Source organism: Dicentrarchus labrax, unplaced genomic scaffold (assembly GCF_905237075.1).
Source record: "Dicentrarchus labrax unplaced genomic scaffold, dlabrax2021, whole genome shotgun sequence".
NCBI lineage: Eukaryota > Metazoa > Chordata > Actinopteri > Moronidae > Dicentrarchus > Dicentrarchus labrax.
In genome coordinates, this window is record NW_026136702.1 from 23,529,207 (window position 1) to 23,551,711 (window position 22,505).

Below are 22,505 nucleotides of genomic sequence, written 5' to 3' on the forward strand. Positions count from 1 at the left end.
AACTCCCTCGCTTCACCCTCGCAGTTCAGGACCAAAGGACAAACTTTGGTGGCCACGAAATGCAGGGAAAACACAAACGCCCCTACCTAGAGCCAATGTTTGGTCTGGCTACTGTAGAAACATTGTGATTCAACAAGGTTCTTATATTTAGGCAATTATACACTAATATAAACATACCTATAAAAATTATATTCAATTTTTGCCAATAGATCCTCTGGAATGTTACACACTGGACCTTTAAGATTGTCAAAATACTCTTAGTACACACTGACAGATCGTGTCATGTATCATCTCGTTCCAGTATGGAAGTTATTTTATGGCAAATAAATGTGAACGTGAATGGTAATATAATGTTGTACCCCTTGCCTGCTGAAAAAGGGGGGGGGGGATTTAGTGGCATCTAGCAGCGAAGTTGCAAATTGCAACTAACTGAATGCTGCTTGCCTTCCAAGTGTGTAGGTGAAGCTATGGTGGCCGCCAAATAAAAAAAAATGCAAATGCCCCTATCTAGCGCCTGTGTTTGGTTTGTCCATTCTGGACTACTGTAGAAACATGGGTGTTTGCTGTAACTGGTAAACATGTTTCAAACTTCATGCCTCAGTTTGTAACACAGACTTCCTGTTAAACATTTGAAGTTTGGAGCCCTAGATGCTATCAATATGACATCTGTGATACCAGACTTTAGAAAGCTCCCTCAGAGCCACAGAAGGCATTATACAGGATGGGCAGGACTAACCATGATGACTGAAATCACCTTTATGTGTAAAATCTGTGGATGAATCTCTGTGTTCATCTGCAGATATGTTAACATGCTAACACACACACACACACACACACACACACACACACACACACACACACACACACTCACACACAATATCTTTAGAGAACTGTTATCCCAGTTAAACTGAGCTACTTAAAGTTTATATTTAATTAATGTTGTAAAGCAATCAGGTGTGTTTTTTGACAGAGATCCTCTGAGCCTAAAAGTATATGAAGAGCGAACTGAATTTGACACAAGCATAATTGTGGGTTTTATGGCCAAAAAGATAGACCTCATTAGACTTTCATGACAATCTGCACTGGCTCTTCAGCCAAACTGCATTGTTTGCTGCCTCCTGATACACTGCTGCCTTTGGTATAAGCTGTGCACCCACCTATAACTCAAAGTGGCTATGACTGTAATAGGTTTTTGTTACAGCCAAATCAGCCAAAATCAGTTTGCATTATCTTGCATTACTATTCGCCCATAGCAACTAGAGCATTATTCAAAAGTCAGCAGGGACTTGAGGCATAAGTGTTTTCATTAACATTTAGTTAAAATCACAATCTTTCCCTAATAATAACCATAGTGATTTTGAGTCTGGATGCCAACCCTGGACTGTAGTGTGACTGTCCTGCACATCCACCATGTGTTTCATCATGTCTACGTTGTGACCACAACATGACATCAATTTATCACTATACAAATGTAATTTCTAGGAGACAGGGTTGCTTCAGCAAGACAATGAACTGCCCTCTGGTTGTAAGCTGAAACTGTAGTTTTTGAAAGTGAACAGCCTGATAATGCAGATTTATTTCAGCATCAATAGTAGTGGTAAAGTTTCCATGCAAATGCAGTGCAAATTTTAACCACATTTCCAGAAAATCAGTAAATGAATGAATGCAAGTATCCATTCACTACTCTTATGTGAATATGAGTTCATTGGTAGATGGATAAACAGCTGGTGGAGCTGTCATTAAACCATTGCAGAGGAGGACACCGTAAGATGACGTCGCTGAAAGCGCTTCAGTTAAAGCTCAAATGAGGGAAAACCTGGTGACCGTGAGTGTTTAAGAAACTAAATTAAACTGAAAACTGATGCTGCTGTTTATGCTAAAGCATGAAGTACATTTAACTAGTGTACTATCAGATGTGTTAACAAGACACTGTTGGTTAGCTGAGAGAATGCTATGGCAGGTAAAGAAATGTGTGATAAAATGTCAGTTCTGGTTCTGGACCCCCAACATGGCTGCCAGACCCGGGTCGATTACATCATTACTGTAAACAAAAAAATCAACAACAAAAGGAGCAGAGTTTTTTTGTTTTCATGTGTGTCTTTGAATCCATCCATGCATAAATAAGTGTGTGTGTGTGTGTGTGTGTGTGTGTGTGTGTGTGTGTGTGTGTGTGTGTGTGTGTGTGTGTTAAACGGGTTTCCAGAGCAAAAAGGGCAACCCCCTCGTCCTCCTCAGGGGGCTGAGTGGGCGGACGGTCCTCAGCAGATGGATTGCTGCTCGCCCCTGGTCACTTCATAAACCTGAAACAGACAAAGTGTATGAAATCATTTGATATTTCTTTAGATTTATTGTTTTTGATTGGATTGAAATAGAGCATTTTAAAAAATGTTTTTGGAGAGAGAGAGAGAGAGAGAGAGAGAGAGAGAGAGAGAGAGAGAGAGAGAGGTGGTTTTACTGGAATGTCTCTTTTTAAGTGTTTGTCTGTATTTTGGGTCCTTTGTGTGTCTCTGTGTTTGTGTATTTACAAATATCAAATGAAAAAATATTATATTATTTAAATGTTCGTGCCATTTGTTTTTACATTGAAATAAAAGTTAAACATCTTTGCATTCCTGCTAATATTATTAGTGTGTGTGTGCATTTCTGTAACTGCATAATTTTGTACTTTTTCATGAACATGGTTGTGTGTGTGTGTGTGGGTTTGTTAATGATTGTGTGTTTTGTATGTGTAGCTGCCAGATTATCAGTGTGTTACTTTTATTGATTAGTTCAACAAACTAATGTATCATTTTGTGGGTGTTTGTGTGTGGTGCAAATTCTACCTCAACACATCAGAATAAAACATGAATGTCACATTTTCTGCTATGTCCGCTGGAGTTATATAAGCTCATTTATAATGTTTTATATAGCACTCCATAGTCCTGCTTTTCTCTTAGCTAGCCTTTCAACATCATCTATAAGTGTATAGTCTAGTATTTCTGGAAAAAATGGCTTTCTTTTCATAATCAGACATTGAAGAGTCCAAGTAGTGTCTTAAAATAATGTTATTTTGCAGGGATATTTGCAATTATAAATGTGATCGTGTAGAAATAAATAAATAAAGTCTTACATAAGCTGAACTTAAACTTTTTTCTTTCTTCTTTTTTTAAAGTTGCGCAAAAATAATTTTTATTTCCCAAGACATTAAATTAATCACATTCATAGTGGTCTGAGATGCACTCCCAATCCTTAACTAATTAAAAATATATATGAATCTTGATCCAAAATAACATAACATAAAGCAGCCCGTGTGTGTGTAGTCTACTACTTGTGAAATGAACACACACTAATGGGTCTGTTTATTGCTTTACAAATATATTTGATGCAGTGCTCCTCCATACAATTGTTAAGTTGTTTATTTCATTTTTGAAATGTTTTATACAAGTTAAATGAATAAATATCAGCATGTATTATGCTAATGCTTGTTGTTATTTCATAGTAAATGAATAAGCGTCGTTACCTGCATTCGGCGTCCATTAAAACATTAAACAGTTTTCAGAACAATATCGCCACCTACTGGAAATATTGTGGTATTTATACTATGCCCTTCTCCCGTGATGCTCCGCGCCGCAGGCATCGCATGTCCTTCTGACCAATGGTGTCGTTTGTTTGGCCGTTACTGTGCTGTTATTGGTTGAGCAAAATTTAAAAGTACTGTTTGAAATGTTTCTCGTCGGAGGCTTTAGAGCGCCAGCAAAGAGGTGTGTGGAGAGAGAGGACGCACAATACTCTGAACATAAAACTTATAAAACATATTTATTAGCGGTGGAAATAATAAACGGATAATTCGTAGAGAGAGCGGAAGATACGTGAACACCAGTAAGTAACGCCACTTCATTTTTGGCTAGAGCTAACTTATGTTAACATGCTAACGTTAGTTTCCAGCTGTCGTTGGACTCCGACAACCAGCCACCGTCGGTGAACCGGGATAGTTCGCCTCTAGTCGGCTAACTTAACGTCGTCTCACGGTTGTTGTTGTGTTCATGTGCTAATGTAAGGTGTGTAACTGTATTGTTATTTGCCTTGCAGACCAGTTTAGCAGAGGAGAACATCTCTCTGCTACCATGGCTTCACACAACCTGAGCGGAATTAAACGGGATGAAAAGGGGAGAAACATCCAGGTGGTGGTCAGATGCAGGTATGGAGAGAAAACCTACTTTCATTTCTGTCCATCTTTGCTCTTGTCCCTGCTAAACGTTTTGTCAATAGAGACGTTACATCAACTTGTTTCCCAACCTGGGGTTTAAATCTGTTAAATTGTGTTGTTTTGTGTGGAAGACGATATGTGTTATATATGTATAAAATCTAAACTATAACGTGTCCTATACAGTTACTCAGTTTATCTTTATTTCTATAATGCTAGACCTATGGTCCATCTCACATGACAGGACACCACCATTTTACACACTATACATAGTGGACACAGATAAAAGAACTCAATCCCCCATATTATAGAGTACTACTGTAGTCTTTCAAATAACATGTATGAAGAGTTTGAGATTAAACCCCCACTTAAAGGAACTGCTAGAGACATACAGGTTTTCTTGATGAAGAGCCTTTTCTTCCTCATCTCCCAGGCTTTCTCCAGTTTCAGTGTCTCAATAGTCAACTCAACCTTTGTGCGTCATTCATATTTACAAACTGAATATCTGTTTTTCAGTTATCAAATTGCAGTCCCCAGTAAAACGAGCAATAGAAAACATCAGACTGTCAGCTGTTTCTTAAGGTCTTACAATGTTAAATATTAAATATGATTTTTATGTAAAAATAAAATGTAAATATGAATGTTGCGTTATTTGTATAATGTTCTATCTTTCAGTCTCGCTTTAAAATGTGTTTTGGGTAACAGACTTGTTACGACTGAAATAAAACCGGCATGGTATCAATACAGATTTTCCATCATATTCTACACACTTTTTTGCCAGTATGGACGTGAATTTGGTCTTAATTTAATTGTGTTCCAACATATCCTTAACATATATGTTTTGTATATTCTCTGCCTGCTTTGCATTAGAAAATGCATCTGTCTTTCTGTCCCAGACACTCTTTCGAAACCCAGAAGGCTGTTTAACAACACTTACTGCTTTTTAAAAAGTATTTACAGAATCTACAAAGAATCTTTTGTCTGCTGCGCACATAAATGCACAGTAACATTCCTATAGAGAAATATAATAAGAACACGTTATTTTGTTTAGCACCGATTCATAACAAAAGTTATCTCAGACCGTACTCCCTTTAAAATTATTTACAGAGCCGCAACAGTTACCACTGTTTACCATCTTTGTTTAGATTAGTACAGAAAAGTTGAGTTAAAAATCTTTATTATCCACATTATTAGTCTTTGATAAATTGTGTGAATACCTTCATACCAGTGGTATGTGTTGTTAAAAGACCTTAACGGTTTCTCAAAGACCATCTGGGATTTATCTTTCATAAGAACAACTCTTGGTGGAATGATAATACATGAGACATAAACTGTGCATTCATTATTCGTTCTTTAAGGAAAGCTTTTAGGATTAAAGCTTTAACCCCAGCTGTCTGAGCACTGTTTGTGGGTTTATATCAAAGACTGAGACACTGACGTCTGACAGCCACAGGGGCTCTGGGCTCTAGTGTAGTGTCTAGAAATGGGAATTGTAAACTGGTATCCATTGGAACCGTATGCCACAGAGTATTTCAATTCCTATCATCAATGCCAAATGTTCTTCTGACAATGACGGTGATGATGATGTTAAACTCATGTGTCCACTACTGGAAACTTGCAACAGAAGCAACCATAGCAGAGTGGAAGAAACAGTCTAAAGCAGTCTACACTGTGTTCAGACTCTGATAATAAAACCGTTGCTTAATGCTTAAAACCTTTCCACACAAAAAAATGATCAGGAATCAATAAGAGAATGACAAAGTATCAGGCCGATGAGCAGAATGAATGATGGCATTGGTATCAATAAAATCTTTATAAATTCCCATCCCTATCCCCATTTCTAAAACACAGTCACATGGGCGTGATGTGCTGAGGTCAAAGATGTTGAACGGCTATAAAATGTTGTAAACAGTTGGACAGCAGTTAATAGTGTGGAGTAAAAGAATGATCCAGCTTTGCATCACAGTATCTTTATGATTCTTTTTCAATGTGTTTTAAATGTTTTTCAAGAGAGGGTATTGTGATATGTTTTCTGTATTGCTTATTCGTGCCAGCTTTCATTATCATTATATGCTTTTAGCTGTGTTTGATAATTGAATCATTATTATTAATTCATACCTCCCCATTATTAGTTGGTGGAAATGAAACTGCCCTGCAGATGGTGTTGTTCAGAGAGTCAAATCTGTCTCTACTGCGTTTTTGATTGCAGGCCCTTTAACACAATGGAGCGCAAGTCTTCCCATGGGGTCATCGACTGCGATCCAAACAGGAAGGAGGTGATGGTGAAGACAGGAGGGATGAACGACAAGGCGTCACGAAAGACCTACACTTTTGATATGGTGAGTGGATGCAGACGTGCCCTCTTTGTCTTTATACACTTCAGTAGTGTGGTATTTGCTCCTGTGGAGAATCCATGTGTTGTTACTACAGTGTGCAAAACATTCTAGTAGCTCTTCTCAGTTTGGTTTTCTACTGATGTCACCTTTTAACAGTTTAAATGACAAATGTTGCTGCTGGCTGGTCAAATCAGCTGTCACTAAGGATACGTTCACACTGCAAGATGTAAAAATCACATGAAATCTGTTATGATTGTTCGCACTGAGGTCACATTCCAAACCTAATGACAGAACAAAGTTAAACTTGTCTGTTGTTTGGTTAAAGTGCTCTGTTACACATCAACTTCAGCACAGAAAACATATTCCAGTGCGTCAGATACATATTTATTCAATATTTAGGTACGTATCAGATCATTGACACTAACCATGTGATAGTGCTGCTCCTCTGTCACTCCAGATAATTAATATCAGTTTCACCTGAGGTTAATTGGCTCTGTGATATTTTATTATTTCATTATTTTAAATGCAATTCATTTTTTCCACAGGTATTTGGTCCAGCTGCCAAGCAGATTGACGTGTACAGGAGCGTCGTCTGCCCCATTCTGGATGAAGTCATCATGGGATACAACTGCACTGTTTTTGCGTAAGTGCTCTGCAGCTGCCAGACTGATTCTTCACTAAACAGATAAATTAGAGGTAAAAAACATCAACAAAAGTCTTTGGGGCGCCCGGTTAGCTCAGTGGATAGAGCTGGTGACCCATGTACCGAGGCTGATTCCTTAATGCAGCGGCCCAGGGTTCGAATCCGAAAAATACTTAAAAAAACAAAAACAAAACAAAAGTCTTTGGTCTCTGCTCTGTACTGTAATAATGTGTTTAATTAAGATGAAATAAAAACTGTTCATTAATGACTGCCTTCCCTTCCCGGCTGTGTTTTTCAGCTACGGTCAGACTGGAACCGGAAAGACGTTCACCATGGAGGGAGAGAGGAGTCCAGACGAGCAGTTCACCTGGGAGGAGGTGAGTTTAAATCACTGTTATGCTCCTTTTTGTTTTTTGTCAGGACCACAGCAGAAAACCAACTGACTACTTCCTGTGTGTGCGTGTTTTTAGGACCCTCTGGCTGGCATCATCCCCAGAACGCTGCACCAGATCTTTGAGAAGCTTTCAGAGAACGGCACAGAGTTCTCAGTCAAAGTCTCCCTGCTGGAGATCTACAACGAGGAGCTGTTTGACCTGCTCAGCCCCACTGAGGACGTCACTGAGCGGCTGCAGCTCTTCGACGACCCGCGCAACAAGGTGACTCTTGGACTGGCTCGTCCCAACGAAAAAGAATAAATATCTTCTGAAAGTTTCCTGCTGTTCTTGCTCCCTCTGTGTAGCATTTGCCTAATTAAACTGTGTGAGCTTGCTGTATTACTTCTGCCCTTTTCTTTAATACACTTTCACCAAATGTTAAACTGTTCCTTTAATGTAGCACAGTGGGGTGTTTGAGTGCTGGAAGGGAGCGGAACTTGATCAGGCTCATAAAGATTAATTAAAATATTCCCTATTCAGTTCCTATAATCATCCTGCATTTTGTTTTTTCTTCTGTGACATCTGTTCTGTTGCAGCGAGGTGTGGTGGTGAAAGGTCTGGAGGAGGTTACGGTTCACAACAAAGATGAGGTTTATCAGATCCTGGAGAGGGGATCAGCCAAGAGGAGGACGGCCTCCACACTCATGAACGCCTACTCCAGGTAAAGTGTCCACAAACTGTCAGGATGATTTCTGAGCTGCTGGAGTCACAGCAACCATTCACAACTTTCACACTTAAAGCTCTGTTTGTTTCCCCTTCTGTGTCTCCGTGTAGTCGCTCCCACTCTGTGTTCTCAGTCACCATTCACATGAAGGAGATCACTCTGGATGGAGAGGAGCTGGTGAAGATTGGCAAACTCAATCTGGTAATAATCCTTCATGTTGAATATCAGAGATTTTATACTGGAAGACTAGAAGTAGTAGGAACTTTTCAATTGGCCATAACCCCAATCTTTTATTCGTAGGATTTCTCTAGCATTAATTGTTAGGCCATTATAAGCTGTTAGTAATGTATATTTTAATTGACTGTTCCAAAGAAATGTCTCCGTATTTTCCATTTACAAAATCGAATTGCAGAACAATTAGAAAAACAGTGTAAACTTCCCTCTCCAGGTGGATCTCGCCGGCAGTGAGAACATCGGGCGTTCAGGTGCCGTGGACAAGCGAGCTCGCGAGGCGGGAAACATCAACCAGTCTCTGCTGACGCTGGGCAGAGTGATCACCGCTCTGGTGGAGAAAAGGCCTCACGTTCCCTACAGGTAGACTGATGATTCAATTGGTGGTTGTATTCTGGCATGCGGCGTGAAGTCATTCTCTTTTTTCCCCTTAATACAAGTCAAACAATAGATTAAGACCTGGTTATCTTATTAAATGCCTGCGGTGTATTACAGAAATAATTTGACATTTTGCGATACCTATTTTCTTCCTAAGAATTTATATGTGACGGTCAAAACCACACTCTTATTTGTTATTTGGTTAGCTTAGCATAAAGACTGGAAACGGGGAAATGGCTAGGCTCTATCCAAAGGTAACAAGATTCCCTTACCAGCCCCTCTGAAGCTCTAAAGCATCGGCCAGTGCATTGTAGCGGATGACTCGTGGGTCTAGCTCCTACTTAAATTATGTGTACTCTTCCCACAGAGAGTCTAAGCTGACCAGAATCCTACAGGACTCTCTGGGAGGGCGAACAAAAACCTCCATCATCGCCACCGTCTCACCTTCCTCCAGCAACCTGGAAGTACGTTGTGTTGTCTGTGAATACATACCCATGTTGCTTTTTTAAAGCTAAAGTTTGTATATATTTTCCTTGTTAATTGATAATTAAGCTGTAGAGCTTGTACAGGTTTACTGCTCCTCTGATTCAGTGCATGCTTATGGTTGTGATCTTCTGTCTGTCTGTACAGGAGACTCTGAGCACGCTGGAGTACGCCAGCAGAGCCAAGAACATCATGAACAAACCTGAGGTCAACCAGAAACTCACAAAGAGGACGCTCATTAAGGTAGATGAGTTTGATCAGGCACAAACTTTAGTCTCACTCTAAATTCAAAGGTTTTTTCAGTGCAGCTCATTAAGTTTGATATCAGACATAAAGGGAAGAGGCAAGTTACTTACTGCCTCTCAGAAAATGTGTTTGATTCAAACCGTGAAGTCAAACAACACATTCACATCAACATCTTTATGGAAAATGCTGTGTTTCTGTCCACTCAGGAATACACAGAGGAGATCGAGCGTCTGAAGCGTGACCTGGCCGCTACCCGAGACAAGAACGGAGTTTATCTGTCTGCAGAGAACTACGAGTAGGTCACATGAAAGGACGGGGGGGGGGTTAAACAAATATCTATTTGTTTAACTGGGGCATCATCAACCATAACACACCTGGTACATCACCAAAACAATGTAAAAACTAGAGTTTTGTGGGTCTAGCTCTAATAAGGACTTAATGCCAGTTCTTTCCTAATGGATTTGGTGTTTCAACTGGTTGACAATTTGTCTGGGAACTAGAAAGTAAAACTGCAGCAACTTACTGACTTATTTTCATTATCAATTCACCTATAAACACCGTCAACTCTCAGTAAAGCATTACACACACATTTATTAGTTTACAGTGTAGAGAACACTGGAAATCTTTAAGTTTTGTGTTTCTTTTTTAATAGTAATTTAATAACTTACACACAAAATGTGCAAATGTATCTGTGTGGCCTGTTTTAAACTTTCTTTGTAGAGAAAATATGATGTTATTTAAACTTTAATTTTTGATATTTTTTGTGTTAAGTTGGTCAATGTGCATTTTAGATTATTTTCCATACATTTGTTTTTCTGTCAGTAACATAATATGCTTGTGCGATTGGCGTTTGCCTCTTGGACTTTATAAATCCAACAAAGAGGAAATTATGAGTGTATTTTTTTTCAGAACAGTATTTTTGATAAGATGTACATTAAAGCTTGATGCACCTTGTTGTGTGTAACACATGTGCTCTGTGTGTGCGTCTCAGGAGTATGATGAGTCAGATCACCTCTCGCGAGGAGAATATAGTGGAGTACACGGACCGGATCGCCGCCATGGAGGAGGAGCTCAAGAAGGTACGTGATTGTCCAGTTACATTTTGACATCAGACTGAAACACGTTGGTTACAATGTAGAATTAAGGTATAACTTAAAGCAAAGCAAAGCAAAACAAAACAAACATTTTATAGGCTACTAGATTGAGAGAAAATAACTGGTAGATTAATTGCTTGGGAAAATAATCCTGAGTTTTAGTCGTAATTTACAGCTTTTAATCATTTCTTATCAACTTTTGTCATGGTGGAACTTTTAGAAAGATGAAAGAGACTAATGATATCAGAGCCAAAAGGAACTCTATTTACAACAAGGTTGTGTTTCCATCTGACAAACAACATCCCTTTACATTAGCAACAAAACTAGCCAGGTTTAGAACCAAAGTTCAGAAACAGAAAATCAGCCAAAGAAAAAAGGAATTTATGCATGTTTCCATCCACTATCAGAAGTTGAGTGCTGTGAGATAAACAGCAGGTGGCAGTAGTACCATCTTTGCAGAAGAAGACCTAACAATAATGTAGTTAAAATAGCTCTAGTCAAAGCTCAAATGATGGAAAATTATGTAAAAAATGTGATGGAATTATGTTTTTTGTCATGTATTTCTGAGAGGATCTGCCACTTCTTTTAGTCTCTATGACGAGTAATGGCTCTGTACACAATTCACTGCCACCAAGTCCAGTACCAGCACCTATGAACAAAATAATTGGGCACCACCTGCACTGGATGTCCTCACATGTGTTCCTCTCTGCAGGTGACTGAGCTGTTTGTGGACAGTAAGAGCAGACTGGAGCAGTGTACTGTAGATCTGGATGAGAAGCAGCAGAGGTGAGTGATTGTTATTATACAACATGCTAACACATGACATAAGCAGATGAATGCCATTGGGTGTTTTAAAGCATAGAACACCATTCTTTTCATTGTTTAAGTACTAATGCCACCCTGTGAAAAGTCCTGCATTCAAAAGCTTACTGAATTAAACTATTAACTTAGTATTACCAGCAAGATGTATTTAAACTATGAAAAGTGTATGTAGTCAATGTGCAGTGAAAAGGTTTTTGGATTAATATTACTGCTGCATTAATGTGTATGTTGCATTTTTCTCCATCATATTCCATAAGATCATCATATGTTTGTAGTGTGGCTGTCCTGTGAGAATCATTTATCTCTAAAAAGTTAGAAAAACGTCCCAATTTCAGCTGTGACGATGCATTTCCATCTAATCTGTGTTGCTAAATCCTAATCTGAGGGTTTCTAAATAGTTTATTTAATTTAGTAGAAGATTTTTCTCAACCCATAAAGGAACACTTCATCCTTCATTTTATCACAAATATTCAAAATCAACACAAACATGGTTTTCACTGGACAGATAGAACATGAAAAACTGTAATCTGAAAAGTAACTAAAGCTGTTAGACAAATGTAGTGGTGTAAAAAGGTGTTTGCTTCTGATGTGTAGTGGAATCAAAGTATAAAGTTGGATAAAATGAAATGAATCAAGTAAAGTGCCAGTAACTGGTATTTAAGTAAGTTTAGTCATATTTCCACCACTGTTATTTTCAGGCTGGAGGTGACGAGCCAAGACCTGCAGCAGACCAAACACAAGCTGAGTCAGGAGGAGTTCATTTGCTCGGAGCTCGCCTCAGTCCAGGAAACCCTCTACAGCACCGCAGGACAGGTACACACTGGCTTTACTGAAGCTGACACATGGCGCTTCAATATACGTGATGGAAGTCGTGTTCCTAAATGTGTTTAACCGTATTTAGATGTTGGCTAGCTGTTTGGTACCGTGTTTGGTTGTCATTTGATTATTCTGGTATTTGTTCCTCTTTTTTTTTCTTTCTTGTTTTGTTCATGTACTTTCCATAATATAAATAATCTCTTCTGATGTACCATCTTGTTTGTAACTTCCTGTTTTCTGCCATTTTTGACCTAACTTCCTATTTCAGAAAAGATTTTTATACTGTTATAACTCAGATGTTTAAAAATAAGAAGGATATATAGAAGTCATTGTGGTCAGCACCGTTGATACGACCCTTTTAATTATTTCTTAATCCATTATCTGTAGTTCTAAAAACTTTACATTTCTGTCCTTGCGTTTCCTCCTCTAGCTGCTGAGTACAGTGGATGCCAGCACCAGTGACGTGTCAGGTCTCCATGCCAAGCTGGACAGGAAGAAAAAGGTCACTTTTCAAACGTACACACATTCACTGTCAAGTGAAAACCATTTATCTCCCAATCTCCCAATTTTCCATTTTAGGTATCTTTCAGGTGAACTGAAGTAATAACAATTGAGAAACGTCTCCTGCTTACTAAGCTGACTTTAAATTAATTCAATTGAATTTAAGGTTACACAATTCACCTGTCCCTGGATTTTGCACTAGAACACCAGCAACTCAGACGTAAGCTGAGTAAGAGAGAGTAGGACAGTGAGACACCATTCTCTGCTCAGGACTAAAGTTAGAAGTTTTGGAGATGCAGGTTTTTCACAGGACAGTGAAAAAGCTCTGATGTTCACATGCTCACTCTTTGATTTAACAAAGTGGCAGACTGAGTTTGGGCTCTCAGCAGGCCTGGTATAATGTGACACTCAGGATCTGATGCAATGTGTTTTACAAGTCAGTACCTGTGTATCTCACACTAAATGTGGTTGAAATGAATCCAATGTAGCTGTGAATTGAAAAGCGGTGAAAAAAACAATTATTTTCCTTAATAATTCTGTTGACTCTTTCTACGACAGCTGATTAATCTTTTTAGAAATGTCATGAAATTGTGACAAAGCTCATTACAAGTTCAAAGAGCCAGCAACAAACTCTTCAGATGTTTTGTTTGTCGAAGATATTCAACCTAAATTATATAAAACTGAGAATCATTGTTTGAATCAGAAAATAATGAATGTTTGGCAATTTCCTCTTTAGAGATGAAACACACACCTGCTTTAATCTGTGCTTCAGCAGCCTCACCTGGTATCGTAAGCTTACTAATGTTACATTTTACACACACATTACTGACTACTACTACTTACTATTACTGAGTAACTGACATCACTGAGTTGGATTGGATCAGAGGGTGATTCCCAGGGTGTCTGCAGGGTTTTAAAAAGTCTTAGATCCCATAATCAGAATTTCAGGCATTAAAATGTCTTAAATATGATATTGACTCAAGGTCTTAAAATGTATGGAGTTAATGTCACTTGTATAAAGTTTCGATAAGATTTCGACAATATTTTGTAGATCGTCAAAATTGTTTCAGATTTCTTTCTGTAGTTCTAAACATGGATGACAACAAACACTTGACCTAAATTGCAGGTAGAGCAGCACAACACAGAGATCCAGCAGAGTTTTGCTGAGCGGATGGATGGAGCGTTCAGCAACATGCAGCACTGCGTTCAGCAGCAAGGAACCAAACACCACGACATGCTGAGCAGCTACTCACAGGCCATCGGTAAGAGCAGCGAGACCCTGTGCTCATGAGTCTTAGCAGTATTACCAGCAGAAAGATGACAGGGTCATTAAAATCTAAAGGGTTCTTCCTTTTTAGGAGCAGCAGTCTGATCAGTAGTTGGTAAATGACCCCTCACAACATTCCTGTGAGCTCACCTTAAAGGTTCCATATGTGAGATTCTGAAGCATTTTTATTGAATGTAACTTGAGAAATTAGACCTTCCCAGACCAAATTGCTGTTCCCTTCCTCACAAAATAAAAGGATTTTTGGACCAGAGGTACTTTACCACAACAGCTTGGTGATGGCTATTGGACAGAACAGTAAAGTGTCCCATTCATTCAGGATGTAGCTTTTCTCAGAAATTCTCTAACATTTGGTTTAAAATTTTATTTATGGATAAATAAAAACATCTCACCTTCTAATTGTCTGTCTCTCTGTCCCTGAACAGATGGTTTGCTTGTTAGGAACGAAGCGGCGCTGAAGGGAGCTCTGGCCACCTTCGAGTCCTTCACGGGCGGAGTCGGTCAGCTGGTCGCCGAGGGCGTCAGTCGCTGTCAGGACCGAGTGCAGCAACAGGAGGCGCTGTGTCTGCAGGACAAGGAGAGCCTGCTGCAGCTGCTGGTAAGGACGGGTCAACCTCGATGGCCGCTTAATAGACAAGACGAGGAGTTTGGAAGGCTGATATATTTGGTTTGCTGTCTGGTGGAGTATCTATTAATTTGGCCATTAGAATCCGTATAATAGAATCAGTTGTCCTGAGACTTTAAAGCAGCGATGTGTGATTCTGGGCCACAGCATTTCACCTCCTCCCACCATCGATGTGATGACACTGTTCAAGATGGTTTCCAGTTAGACACAAGTCAAAAAACGCAGCAAACTTTCCACACTGGCATTACTGTTGAGATGAGTCAAGTGGTTACAATATGACTGTGGGATCATGGGATTTTGCTGTGATTTCATTGCCATAAACGCATGGTTCCTCAGGTCCACAAGACAACAAGCAAACAACTTTTAAAATGCCTATTAGCTGCAGCTAGCTGACTAGCATGCTAATTTCAGTAGATACCGTATCGGATACAGATTGTTTTTAGTTTTCTTTGATTGATAAACTACAGTTCTGGCCATATGACACACATTGCTCCGTTAAGTATTATTGTCAAACACATCTGACTGATCTTGATTGTGTGTGTCTGAATGCAGGAAGAGCATCGACAGGACATGGAGGAGGTCCTGGTGGCTCGGACTCTGATGGGCCTGTCGGCTGTCAGGGAGCTCAATGACAGCCTGAGAGCCACAGTGGAGACGCAGCGAGCTCTCGCCGGCAAGGTCGGTCCGCATTGGCGTTCTGTCTTCCTACACGCGCCTGTGCTAAACCTCCTTTTATCATCCTTATCGTTATCATTGTTTCTTCCTCTCAGGTGGAGGCGATGAAGGAGGTGGGTGTGTTCTTCAGCGGGTTGGTTCAGGAGCTGGCTGGGCTGCGGGAGGCTGCCGTGCAAGGTCTGAGCTCACTGCAGACTGAACATGACAAGCTGGAGGATGAGATCAGACGGGCGCAGGAGAGACACCAGACGGTAAGAAATTTAAACAAATGAAGCAGCTTTTTTACAACCAGATCTTTTGTCCCCTTAAAAATAAACTGAAAACTAGAAACAGTTCAGCTGAGAAAGTCATGAGTTTAGATTTCTGCAACAAGACATTTCTTTATCTCTTTCAGTCTAGTTTTAAAGAATGAAGAAACTGGTGTAATATGAAACTACAAGAACGGCTTCTTATCTGAGCACTGGTCAGAGCACACAGAGGCAAACTCACTGTAGAAAGAGAGCTGGCTGTATTCCTGCATACTGCGGTTAATAAACTCTATTGGAATTGCATAAATTGGGTGTAACTGGAAAGCTGAGACTCATGGGGATTGATGATGATGATGTCAGCCCCTAGAAGCCATTTCATTGTAGCGAGGTCATTTTTTGAAACTTGACCTCATTGTATAAAATGGCATTCAGAGGATGTGTGGCTTTCCTAGCTACATTGACAATAAGACGTTGTGAGTAATGTCTGGAACAGTTTTTGATACCATATCACAGCATGAATTGATTTTTTTAAAATACATTTTCAAGTGGTCAAACATTATTAAATTGTACACCAATCTATGTAACAAAATGGTATCACTCAAAATGGGCTAAAATAAATATTTTCACTCCCTTACTTATAAAAGGTCAGCCTTCTCGGTCGCAGACATTTTTATGTGTTTCACATCATCATCATTATGTGTTTCCTCTTGTTAGGGTATGAAGCAGACCATTCAGTGTCTGCAGGACCAGCTCAACCTGCTGGCCATGGAGGCCCAGAAGGACTACACTGATCTGCACTCTGCCTCCAAATCTCTGCAGAAACCTCTACAGGTCCTGCAGGAGAACATCAGCAGGTGAGTCACACTAAAAGGTTTTCCTTTTACTTCCAGAGCTACAAACACAAATCAGATTAAGTGGTCAAACATCATAATTCCCTGCTCCAAAATCTAAAAAAAGAATTGCAAGTTTTGTTTTTGCTTTGTTTTTTTATTTACCGAATCATGTTAAAGAATGATCGACCACTAAAAGTTTGTGGTATTCATTTCTTTCACGTTGTCCCCATCTTGCAGTGGTTGCAGTACAGTGGAGCGTCAGGCCTTGGCACAGGCGGACATCCTCTCGTCCACCTCCTCCTCTCTAGCCTCCTCTCTGCGTCTGAATGCTGACGAGAGCCAGCAGACGCTGGAAGAGATGACGGGCTGCTGCTCCCATCTCCACAGCTCTGTGTCCGGTACCGAACTCATCATTTCTTCAGTTATCATTTAAACCTTGAAGCTGCATACGTTCACTGTACTTCAGTGTTGATGCTGACGATTTGTGACTGCAGGTCTGGTCGAGCGTGACCTCCATTGGAGCTCCAGAGCCAGGGAGCACGCAGAGACGCAAACCCAGCAACACCTGTCCCTGATGGGGACGATTTCTACTGAAGCTCAGACCCTCCATCAGGTAAAAAAAATACCCTCTGCTTTTTTGTCTTTATAGTTTTATTTGTACTTGAAGGTTTTCAGGGTTTATGGTTGAGGTTTCACTGGATCATAACAAACTGCAGCTTTAATCCTTCATCTTTTTTCATAAGAACGTCGAGATGCACTGCACTGAACAGCTCCGAACAGCCAAGGTGGAGCTGACCGGTCGGCACGAGGAAGTGAAGCAGGCTCTGATTGCTGTGCAGAACCGGACCTCCCTGGATCAGAATGTCCTGGAACAACAGCAGGCTGAGCTACAGGACCATGTGGAGACTAGCCAACAGCTTGTCCACGGCTTCCTGCAGGAAGAGCTGCAGCAGGATGTTCCCACCGGTATGTGATTTAACCTGGGTGTCTTTTCTGGTGGAATACTACACTTTTGTTTTTGTTGTGCTACGTATCGTGTATTGTCTTCAAGTCCTTCACCTGTCCAGGTCATAAACCAGCTCTGTTGTTGCCTTCAGGTACAACCCCTCAGCGCCGGGAGTTTGTGTATCCCAGGCAGCTGATAAAGTCGCGGAGCCGCTGCGAGCTGCTGGAGAGCCTGAAGAGGCAACATGAGCAGCTGCAGGCCGCCATGGAGGAGGAGGAAGAGGAGGAGCTGGAGGAGGACGATGACAAACACAGCCAAGTTGACCACGTATGTTTACTTGTATTTTCTATTTTCGTCACTTGTCTATAATATGACAGTGCCTATTGTTGGAAAAGGGACGCTTCCTCCAGTAACCAAGTTCACATAACCATTATGTTATTACCGTTATTTTGTTTACTGTTTTATTACACTGTCACTTGAGCTGAACTCAAACAATGGCACCTGCTGGCTGGAATATTGTTAGCTTGCTGATTTTCATTTTCTTTTTTCTTGTATTTGTATCATATCTGCTCCATTTTCACTTTGTTCCTCTTCATTGTGTCTAGGACTCTCTGGAGGATGAGCTGAGTACTTGTAATGAAAGCTTAGCCACAGAGCCGTCCTTCATCGACGAGAACCTCGTCTTCAATGAGAGCAAACGCGTTCCCTTCTTCAAGGTGAGCGGCAAAAATATTGAATGTGATTTTTAATTAAAGGTTTAAAAATATCTGGAAGCTTTACATAGGGAGGGGTAGTAACTGACCTTGTGTTTTGCTAACAATAGCTAACTTAACATTTAACTATATATGTTGCTTTTATCTTTTTTATCATAATAAATATTTGGTTGTCTGAATGTAGATGAGCCAAAGTTATTATAGTTAACTAAACTAATTTAAGGTTTATTTAACTTAAATAAAAAAAAAAACAAATGAAAAATAAAAAACTCTGAGATGAGCCTGGCAAATAGCATATTTAAGTACATTAAAGTACAGAAAGTTGACTGAGGTTCTGACTGAGGCTTTCTCACCTGTTAGTGCACAGAGCAAAAAGGGGGCGGGACTGTCAATCAGGCCAGTGGGGTCCGCCACTGCAGTTTAGCCTGAGCAGATACAATGTAGATTTGAGGCCAGGTCGTGCTGCAGAGTATCTGCTCTGTGCTTGGATGAGAGCAGGTGTTACAGTCAGCTTAAAGACTGTCAGGTCAGAGTAGATTTATGACGACAGCTTGATACCTCCTGCGGGTCCTGGTTCTGGGTCAAACCCTCATTTACCAGGAATACTGGGCTTCCATAGGAATGATCAGCTTCCATAGGAATGCTCAGCCAAACTTTTACTGTGTATGAATTAAAAACAGGTCTATATTCTTGTCATTTCTCTTTTCCAGCAAAAGAAGGGCGGTAAGAAGGAGTCAAAGATCCCTGCCAGGTCAAAAGCATCAGAAAACGAAGCTGCGCTGACACCTCAGAAATCCAGACTGCCACTCCGCTGTCAGAACTAAAACAGTTTATTTAACAGTTTAAACTATGTTATTACTGTCTCACATACTTTTTAATCATTTTGTCTTCTAAATGTTAGAAAGTTGTCTCATGAACTTTCACTTGCATTAGTATCAGAAGTGTCTCGACATTTTCAAGTTGCTTGTAAAATTAAAGAGATTTATACTTGTTTTATACTTTTGTTAATTGTTTTTAATTCCAGCAGATGCACCTTGAGAGGAATACAGTGATATACTATTTATTGTGAGAGGGTTTATCCTCTTTGTCCAAAATGAGGAACTAAAAGGATTTGGTGAAGCAACAGGATCTGCCCCAATACCCACCCTCTTCTCACTGCTAAAGTACAGTGCTTTACTGACTGTGTGGAAGATTTTCAGCTTCTTGGGACACATTACAAACTGTCACCGATATTGTTTGAGACTGAAACAGCAGCGTTCTTCCATAACCCTCAGACTACTAATGAGAAAGCTTCAGGGGTCCCTGCATGGTGTAAAACAATTGAATGGTGTTAATTCATATTACATGAATTCATATTTGACATTAAATAAATGACACATGGATATGGGAGCACATGATTTACATTAAAGGTCCAGTATGTAACATTTATGTTCCCCAATAGTCTTCCTTAAGGCTAGTCAAGTTTGTCCATATACATTTCAACAAGAAGGCTTTTCAAAGTTGTTTTTAGTTTTTACATACAATAAAATCAGGGTATGTCATAAAGAAAGGTTTGCTTTAAGGGATGATGTTTTGAATTGTGGCCCTTTACATAGTCTGCAAGAATGAACACTTCTCTAGTTAATAACACCAGGTTGGAGAAACTTTATTAAACCAGTGTGTAAGCAATTAATGGGATTTCATTTTAAAAACTTTTTGACAGAATGTAGGGCTGTATTAACAAAAGCTGTGTTTATGTAGAGCCGCATTCATAGAAATAACAGTAGTTATGGGTAAATATGCACATTATATTTACATAAGAGTTGAAGCATCCTTCTCGCTATTGTCTTAACTGTAATATAATATGTAATTATTGTCACAAAGTCAGTTTCTACATGGTCAAAAACCGCCTCGTGATGTCAGCTAAAAATTATGTGTAGTTCAAAGTACGAAGGAAGTTTTCTTTACTTTCGGTTTCTACTGGTGTAACGATTGATAACGTCTCCCCAATCAAATAGGGTCCGCTGGTGACGCCCATGCTAACTGGAAAATTTCCTGCCAAAAGTCAAAACTTGCCTATCGAAATATAATACCTAACAGTATATCCTTAACCGGAATACTGAGTGTGCGTTCGGTTTTTGGGGGTCTTTATTTTATTTTTCTTTCCAAGTTAAAACAAGTGAGTCGCTGAAGGGAGTCGCTCCGGGTAGCTAGCTAACATCCATATATAGCTAGCTAACGTTCATATAGCTGGCTAACGTTACTGCCTTCACGCTTCGAAGGACGCGTGTAATTTCGACAATATACACGGTACATTGTTGCTAGATTTATAAGAGCTAGCTGTGGTAGTAAGTCAATGCTGTTTGTGATATGAGTTATGGATTAAAACTAAGAACAAAATATTCGAATTAAGGTCAGGCACTGACGAGAACGCCTACAATCTGCGGGGACCTCGTTCTTCACGGTACACTTTTTTCTGTTGCGTCAGAAGAACAAGGAAGAGAAGGGTGTGGACGCATTTTCACCGCGCTGCGAGCTAACAGTCGACATTTTGTGTGTAATGACGGTCGGAATTATTTCTGTCCTTTGCTGATCAGTGGACATGGAGAAACAGTCTGGGTTTTGGTTCCTGACAGTGGGGCTTCTGGCGGTGCTGAACTCTGCTCTGGCCGAAGTTAGATACGTTGCGGTTGGTGGTAACGTAGACCTGAGGCCTCCTTTCACTGGAGTTATCACCAACATCCTGTGGAAACACAATGGTAATCTGCTGGCAGAGTGGGCGAAGGGTGAAGCTGATTTGACTTACTTCATCCCGTTTCAAGGCCACACAACCCTGGACATAACCAGTGGACGTTTGGAAGTCAGAAACATGAATATCACTCACACAGGTCTGTACACAGTGGACATCAACAACAAGGTCCAGGATCAGCGTTATGATGTTAAAGTGATAGAGGAAGTTCCCAAACCTTCCATAATCATCAAACCACTGACATGTTCCTCTGCTTCTACCAACTGCACGCTGACCTGTGGTGAAGAAACTAAAAAGGCTGAACCTGTCACCTACAGCTGGAAGAGGGACAACGAGGAATGGCTGCAGTCGATGAAGGAGAAGGACATGCTCATCATCAAGACTGAGATAGCATATGTTAAAACATTCACCTGCCGGATGAAGAACCCAGTCAGTGAGAAAGAAAGTGAACCCAAAGACAATCCGTTGTTCTCAGAGAAGGAGCCTGATGACCCTAACAGTGGTTCGGTTGCGATTATCGTCTCTGTCATTGTAACCTTGGTAGTAGTGGCGGCTGGGGCTGTGGCATATTTCAAGCGAGCCACAATCATGAAGTTATACAATCGATTTCGAAGTGGAAACGTTACTCAGTCTGGAAATGGAAATCCGCCTGCTGACAATCCAAACTCAGGGACTGAAGCGGGAAATACCGACGCCCTCCTACACAAAAAGCCTGATGGGGATGCTAACCCTGCATGAACTTGTGGAACTTTTGTCTCCTGAGAACAGGATCAGATCTGCACTCTGGTGCCCCTGTCCACAGCTACTTCTGTCCATTTTTTTAATGTTTTTTAGCATTCAGCTGTGTACATCATGGACTGTTACTTGCAGCAGAGAATGTCCTCGAGGAACAGTAGAGTTGGTGTGTAGGTTATAACTAATGGGACTGAGTGGTATGGATACTTCAGGTGAAAAGGGAGGCTGGATGGATGGACAGATCTTTTTATTGCATTGTACAGCAAAACAACCTGCCTTTTATTGTCCTTTCAGCATTTGATTTCACAGTATTACACCAATCCTATATATGCAATATGCCAACCATGTAGAATATGAAATTGCTGCCCACCTATTTAAAAAAATAACATAAATAAATTGAATGTGTGTGTATACAGTTTCCCACGTAATCTTGTGTTGATGGGCTAGATGAAGTACTGATCACAGAGAAAAAATGCTTAACTTGAGAAGACAACATTGGCACTCTGCTCTTAATGTTTTTATTTTGCTTCAGCTACAAAGTGGTGAAGAGCCAGATTAATGAAATGTGTATATACAATATAAACATGCTTTTCTTTTTACTGATGTATTTAAGTGCATGTTTGGCTGTGTCAGCATTTTGAATGTCTCTGTATGTGATGAGCAATCTCGGATCAGTGTACTCAAAGTTATTTGGTATCATATTTTTGTACATTGGCTGGTGTGATCGTGTGGTTTCTGTCATATAGTCTTCCTGTTTAGTTCAGATAGAGATACGTATTCATGCCACTATTTTTAATTTATTTTAAATAGAATTTCAAAGTGCTGACTGGCGTATGATTTGTTTTTACAAAGTGCCTTTTAAATAAACCGACCCGCCACTAAACAG

The 22,505-nt window shown here is 40.1% G+C and overlaps 2 protein-coding genes across 2 annotated transcripts; both read left to right on the plus strand.

Moving 5' to 3' along the window:
• Nucleotides 1-3,705: 3,705 nt before the first annotated feature.
• kif11 (kinesin family member 11) lies at nucleotides 3,706-19,152 on the plus strand. Its single transcript, XM_051418047.1, has 27 exons — nucleotides 3,706-3,858; nucleotides 4,069-4,177; nucleotides 6,393-6,522; nucleotides 7,065-7,162; nucleotides 7,461-7,539; nucleotides 7,633-7,818; nucleotides 8,133-8,257; nucleotides 8,371-8,461; nucleotides 8,709-8,854; nucleotides 9,237-9,333; nucleotides 9,500-9,595; nucleotides 9,805-9,893; nucleotides 10,590-10,677; nucleotides 11,405-11,478; nucleotides 12,213-12,327; nucleotides 12,761-12,832; nucleotides 13,958-14,093; nucleotides 14,542-14,714; nucleotides 15,294-15,419; nucleotides 15,512-15,667; nucleotides 16,379-16,518; nucleotides 16,735-16,895; nucleotides 16,992-17,110; nucleotides 17,241-17,463; nucleotides 17,595-17,770; nucleotides 18,049-18,159; nucleotides 18,867-19,152. Exons 2-27 carry the CDS (start codon nucleotides 4,104-4,106, stop codon nucleotides 18,978-18,980), a joined length of 3,195 nt encoding a protein of 1,064 aa, XP_051274007.1. The 5' UTR covers nucleotides 3,706-3,858; nucleotides 4,069-4,103; the 3' UTR covers nucleotides 18,981-19,152.
• A 1,449-nt stretch (nucleotides 19,153-20,601) lies between these two features.
• On the plus strand, nucleotides 20,602-22,502 carry LOC127373674 (uncharacterized). The gene has a single exon (XM_051418352.1). It carries the CDS (start codon nucleotides 20,738-20,740, stop codon nucleotides 21,620-21,622), a length of 885 nt encoding a protein of 294 aa, XP_051274312.1. The 5' UTR covers nucleotides 20,602-20,737; the 3' UTR covers nucleotides 21,623-22,502.
• The last annotated feature ends 3 nt before the right edge of the window (nucleotides 22,503-22,505 follow it).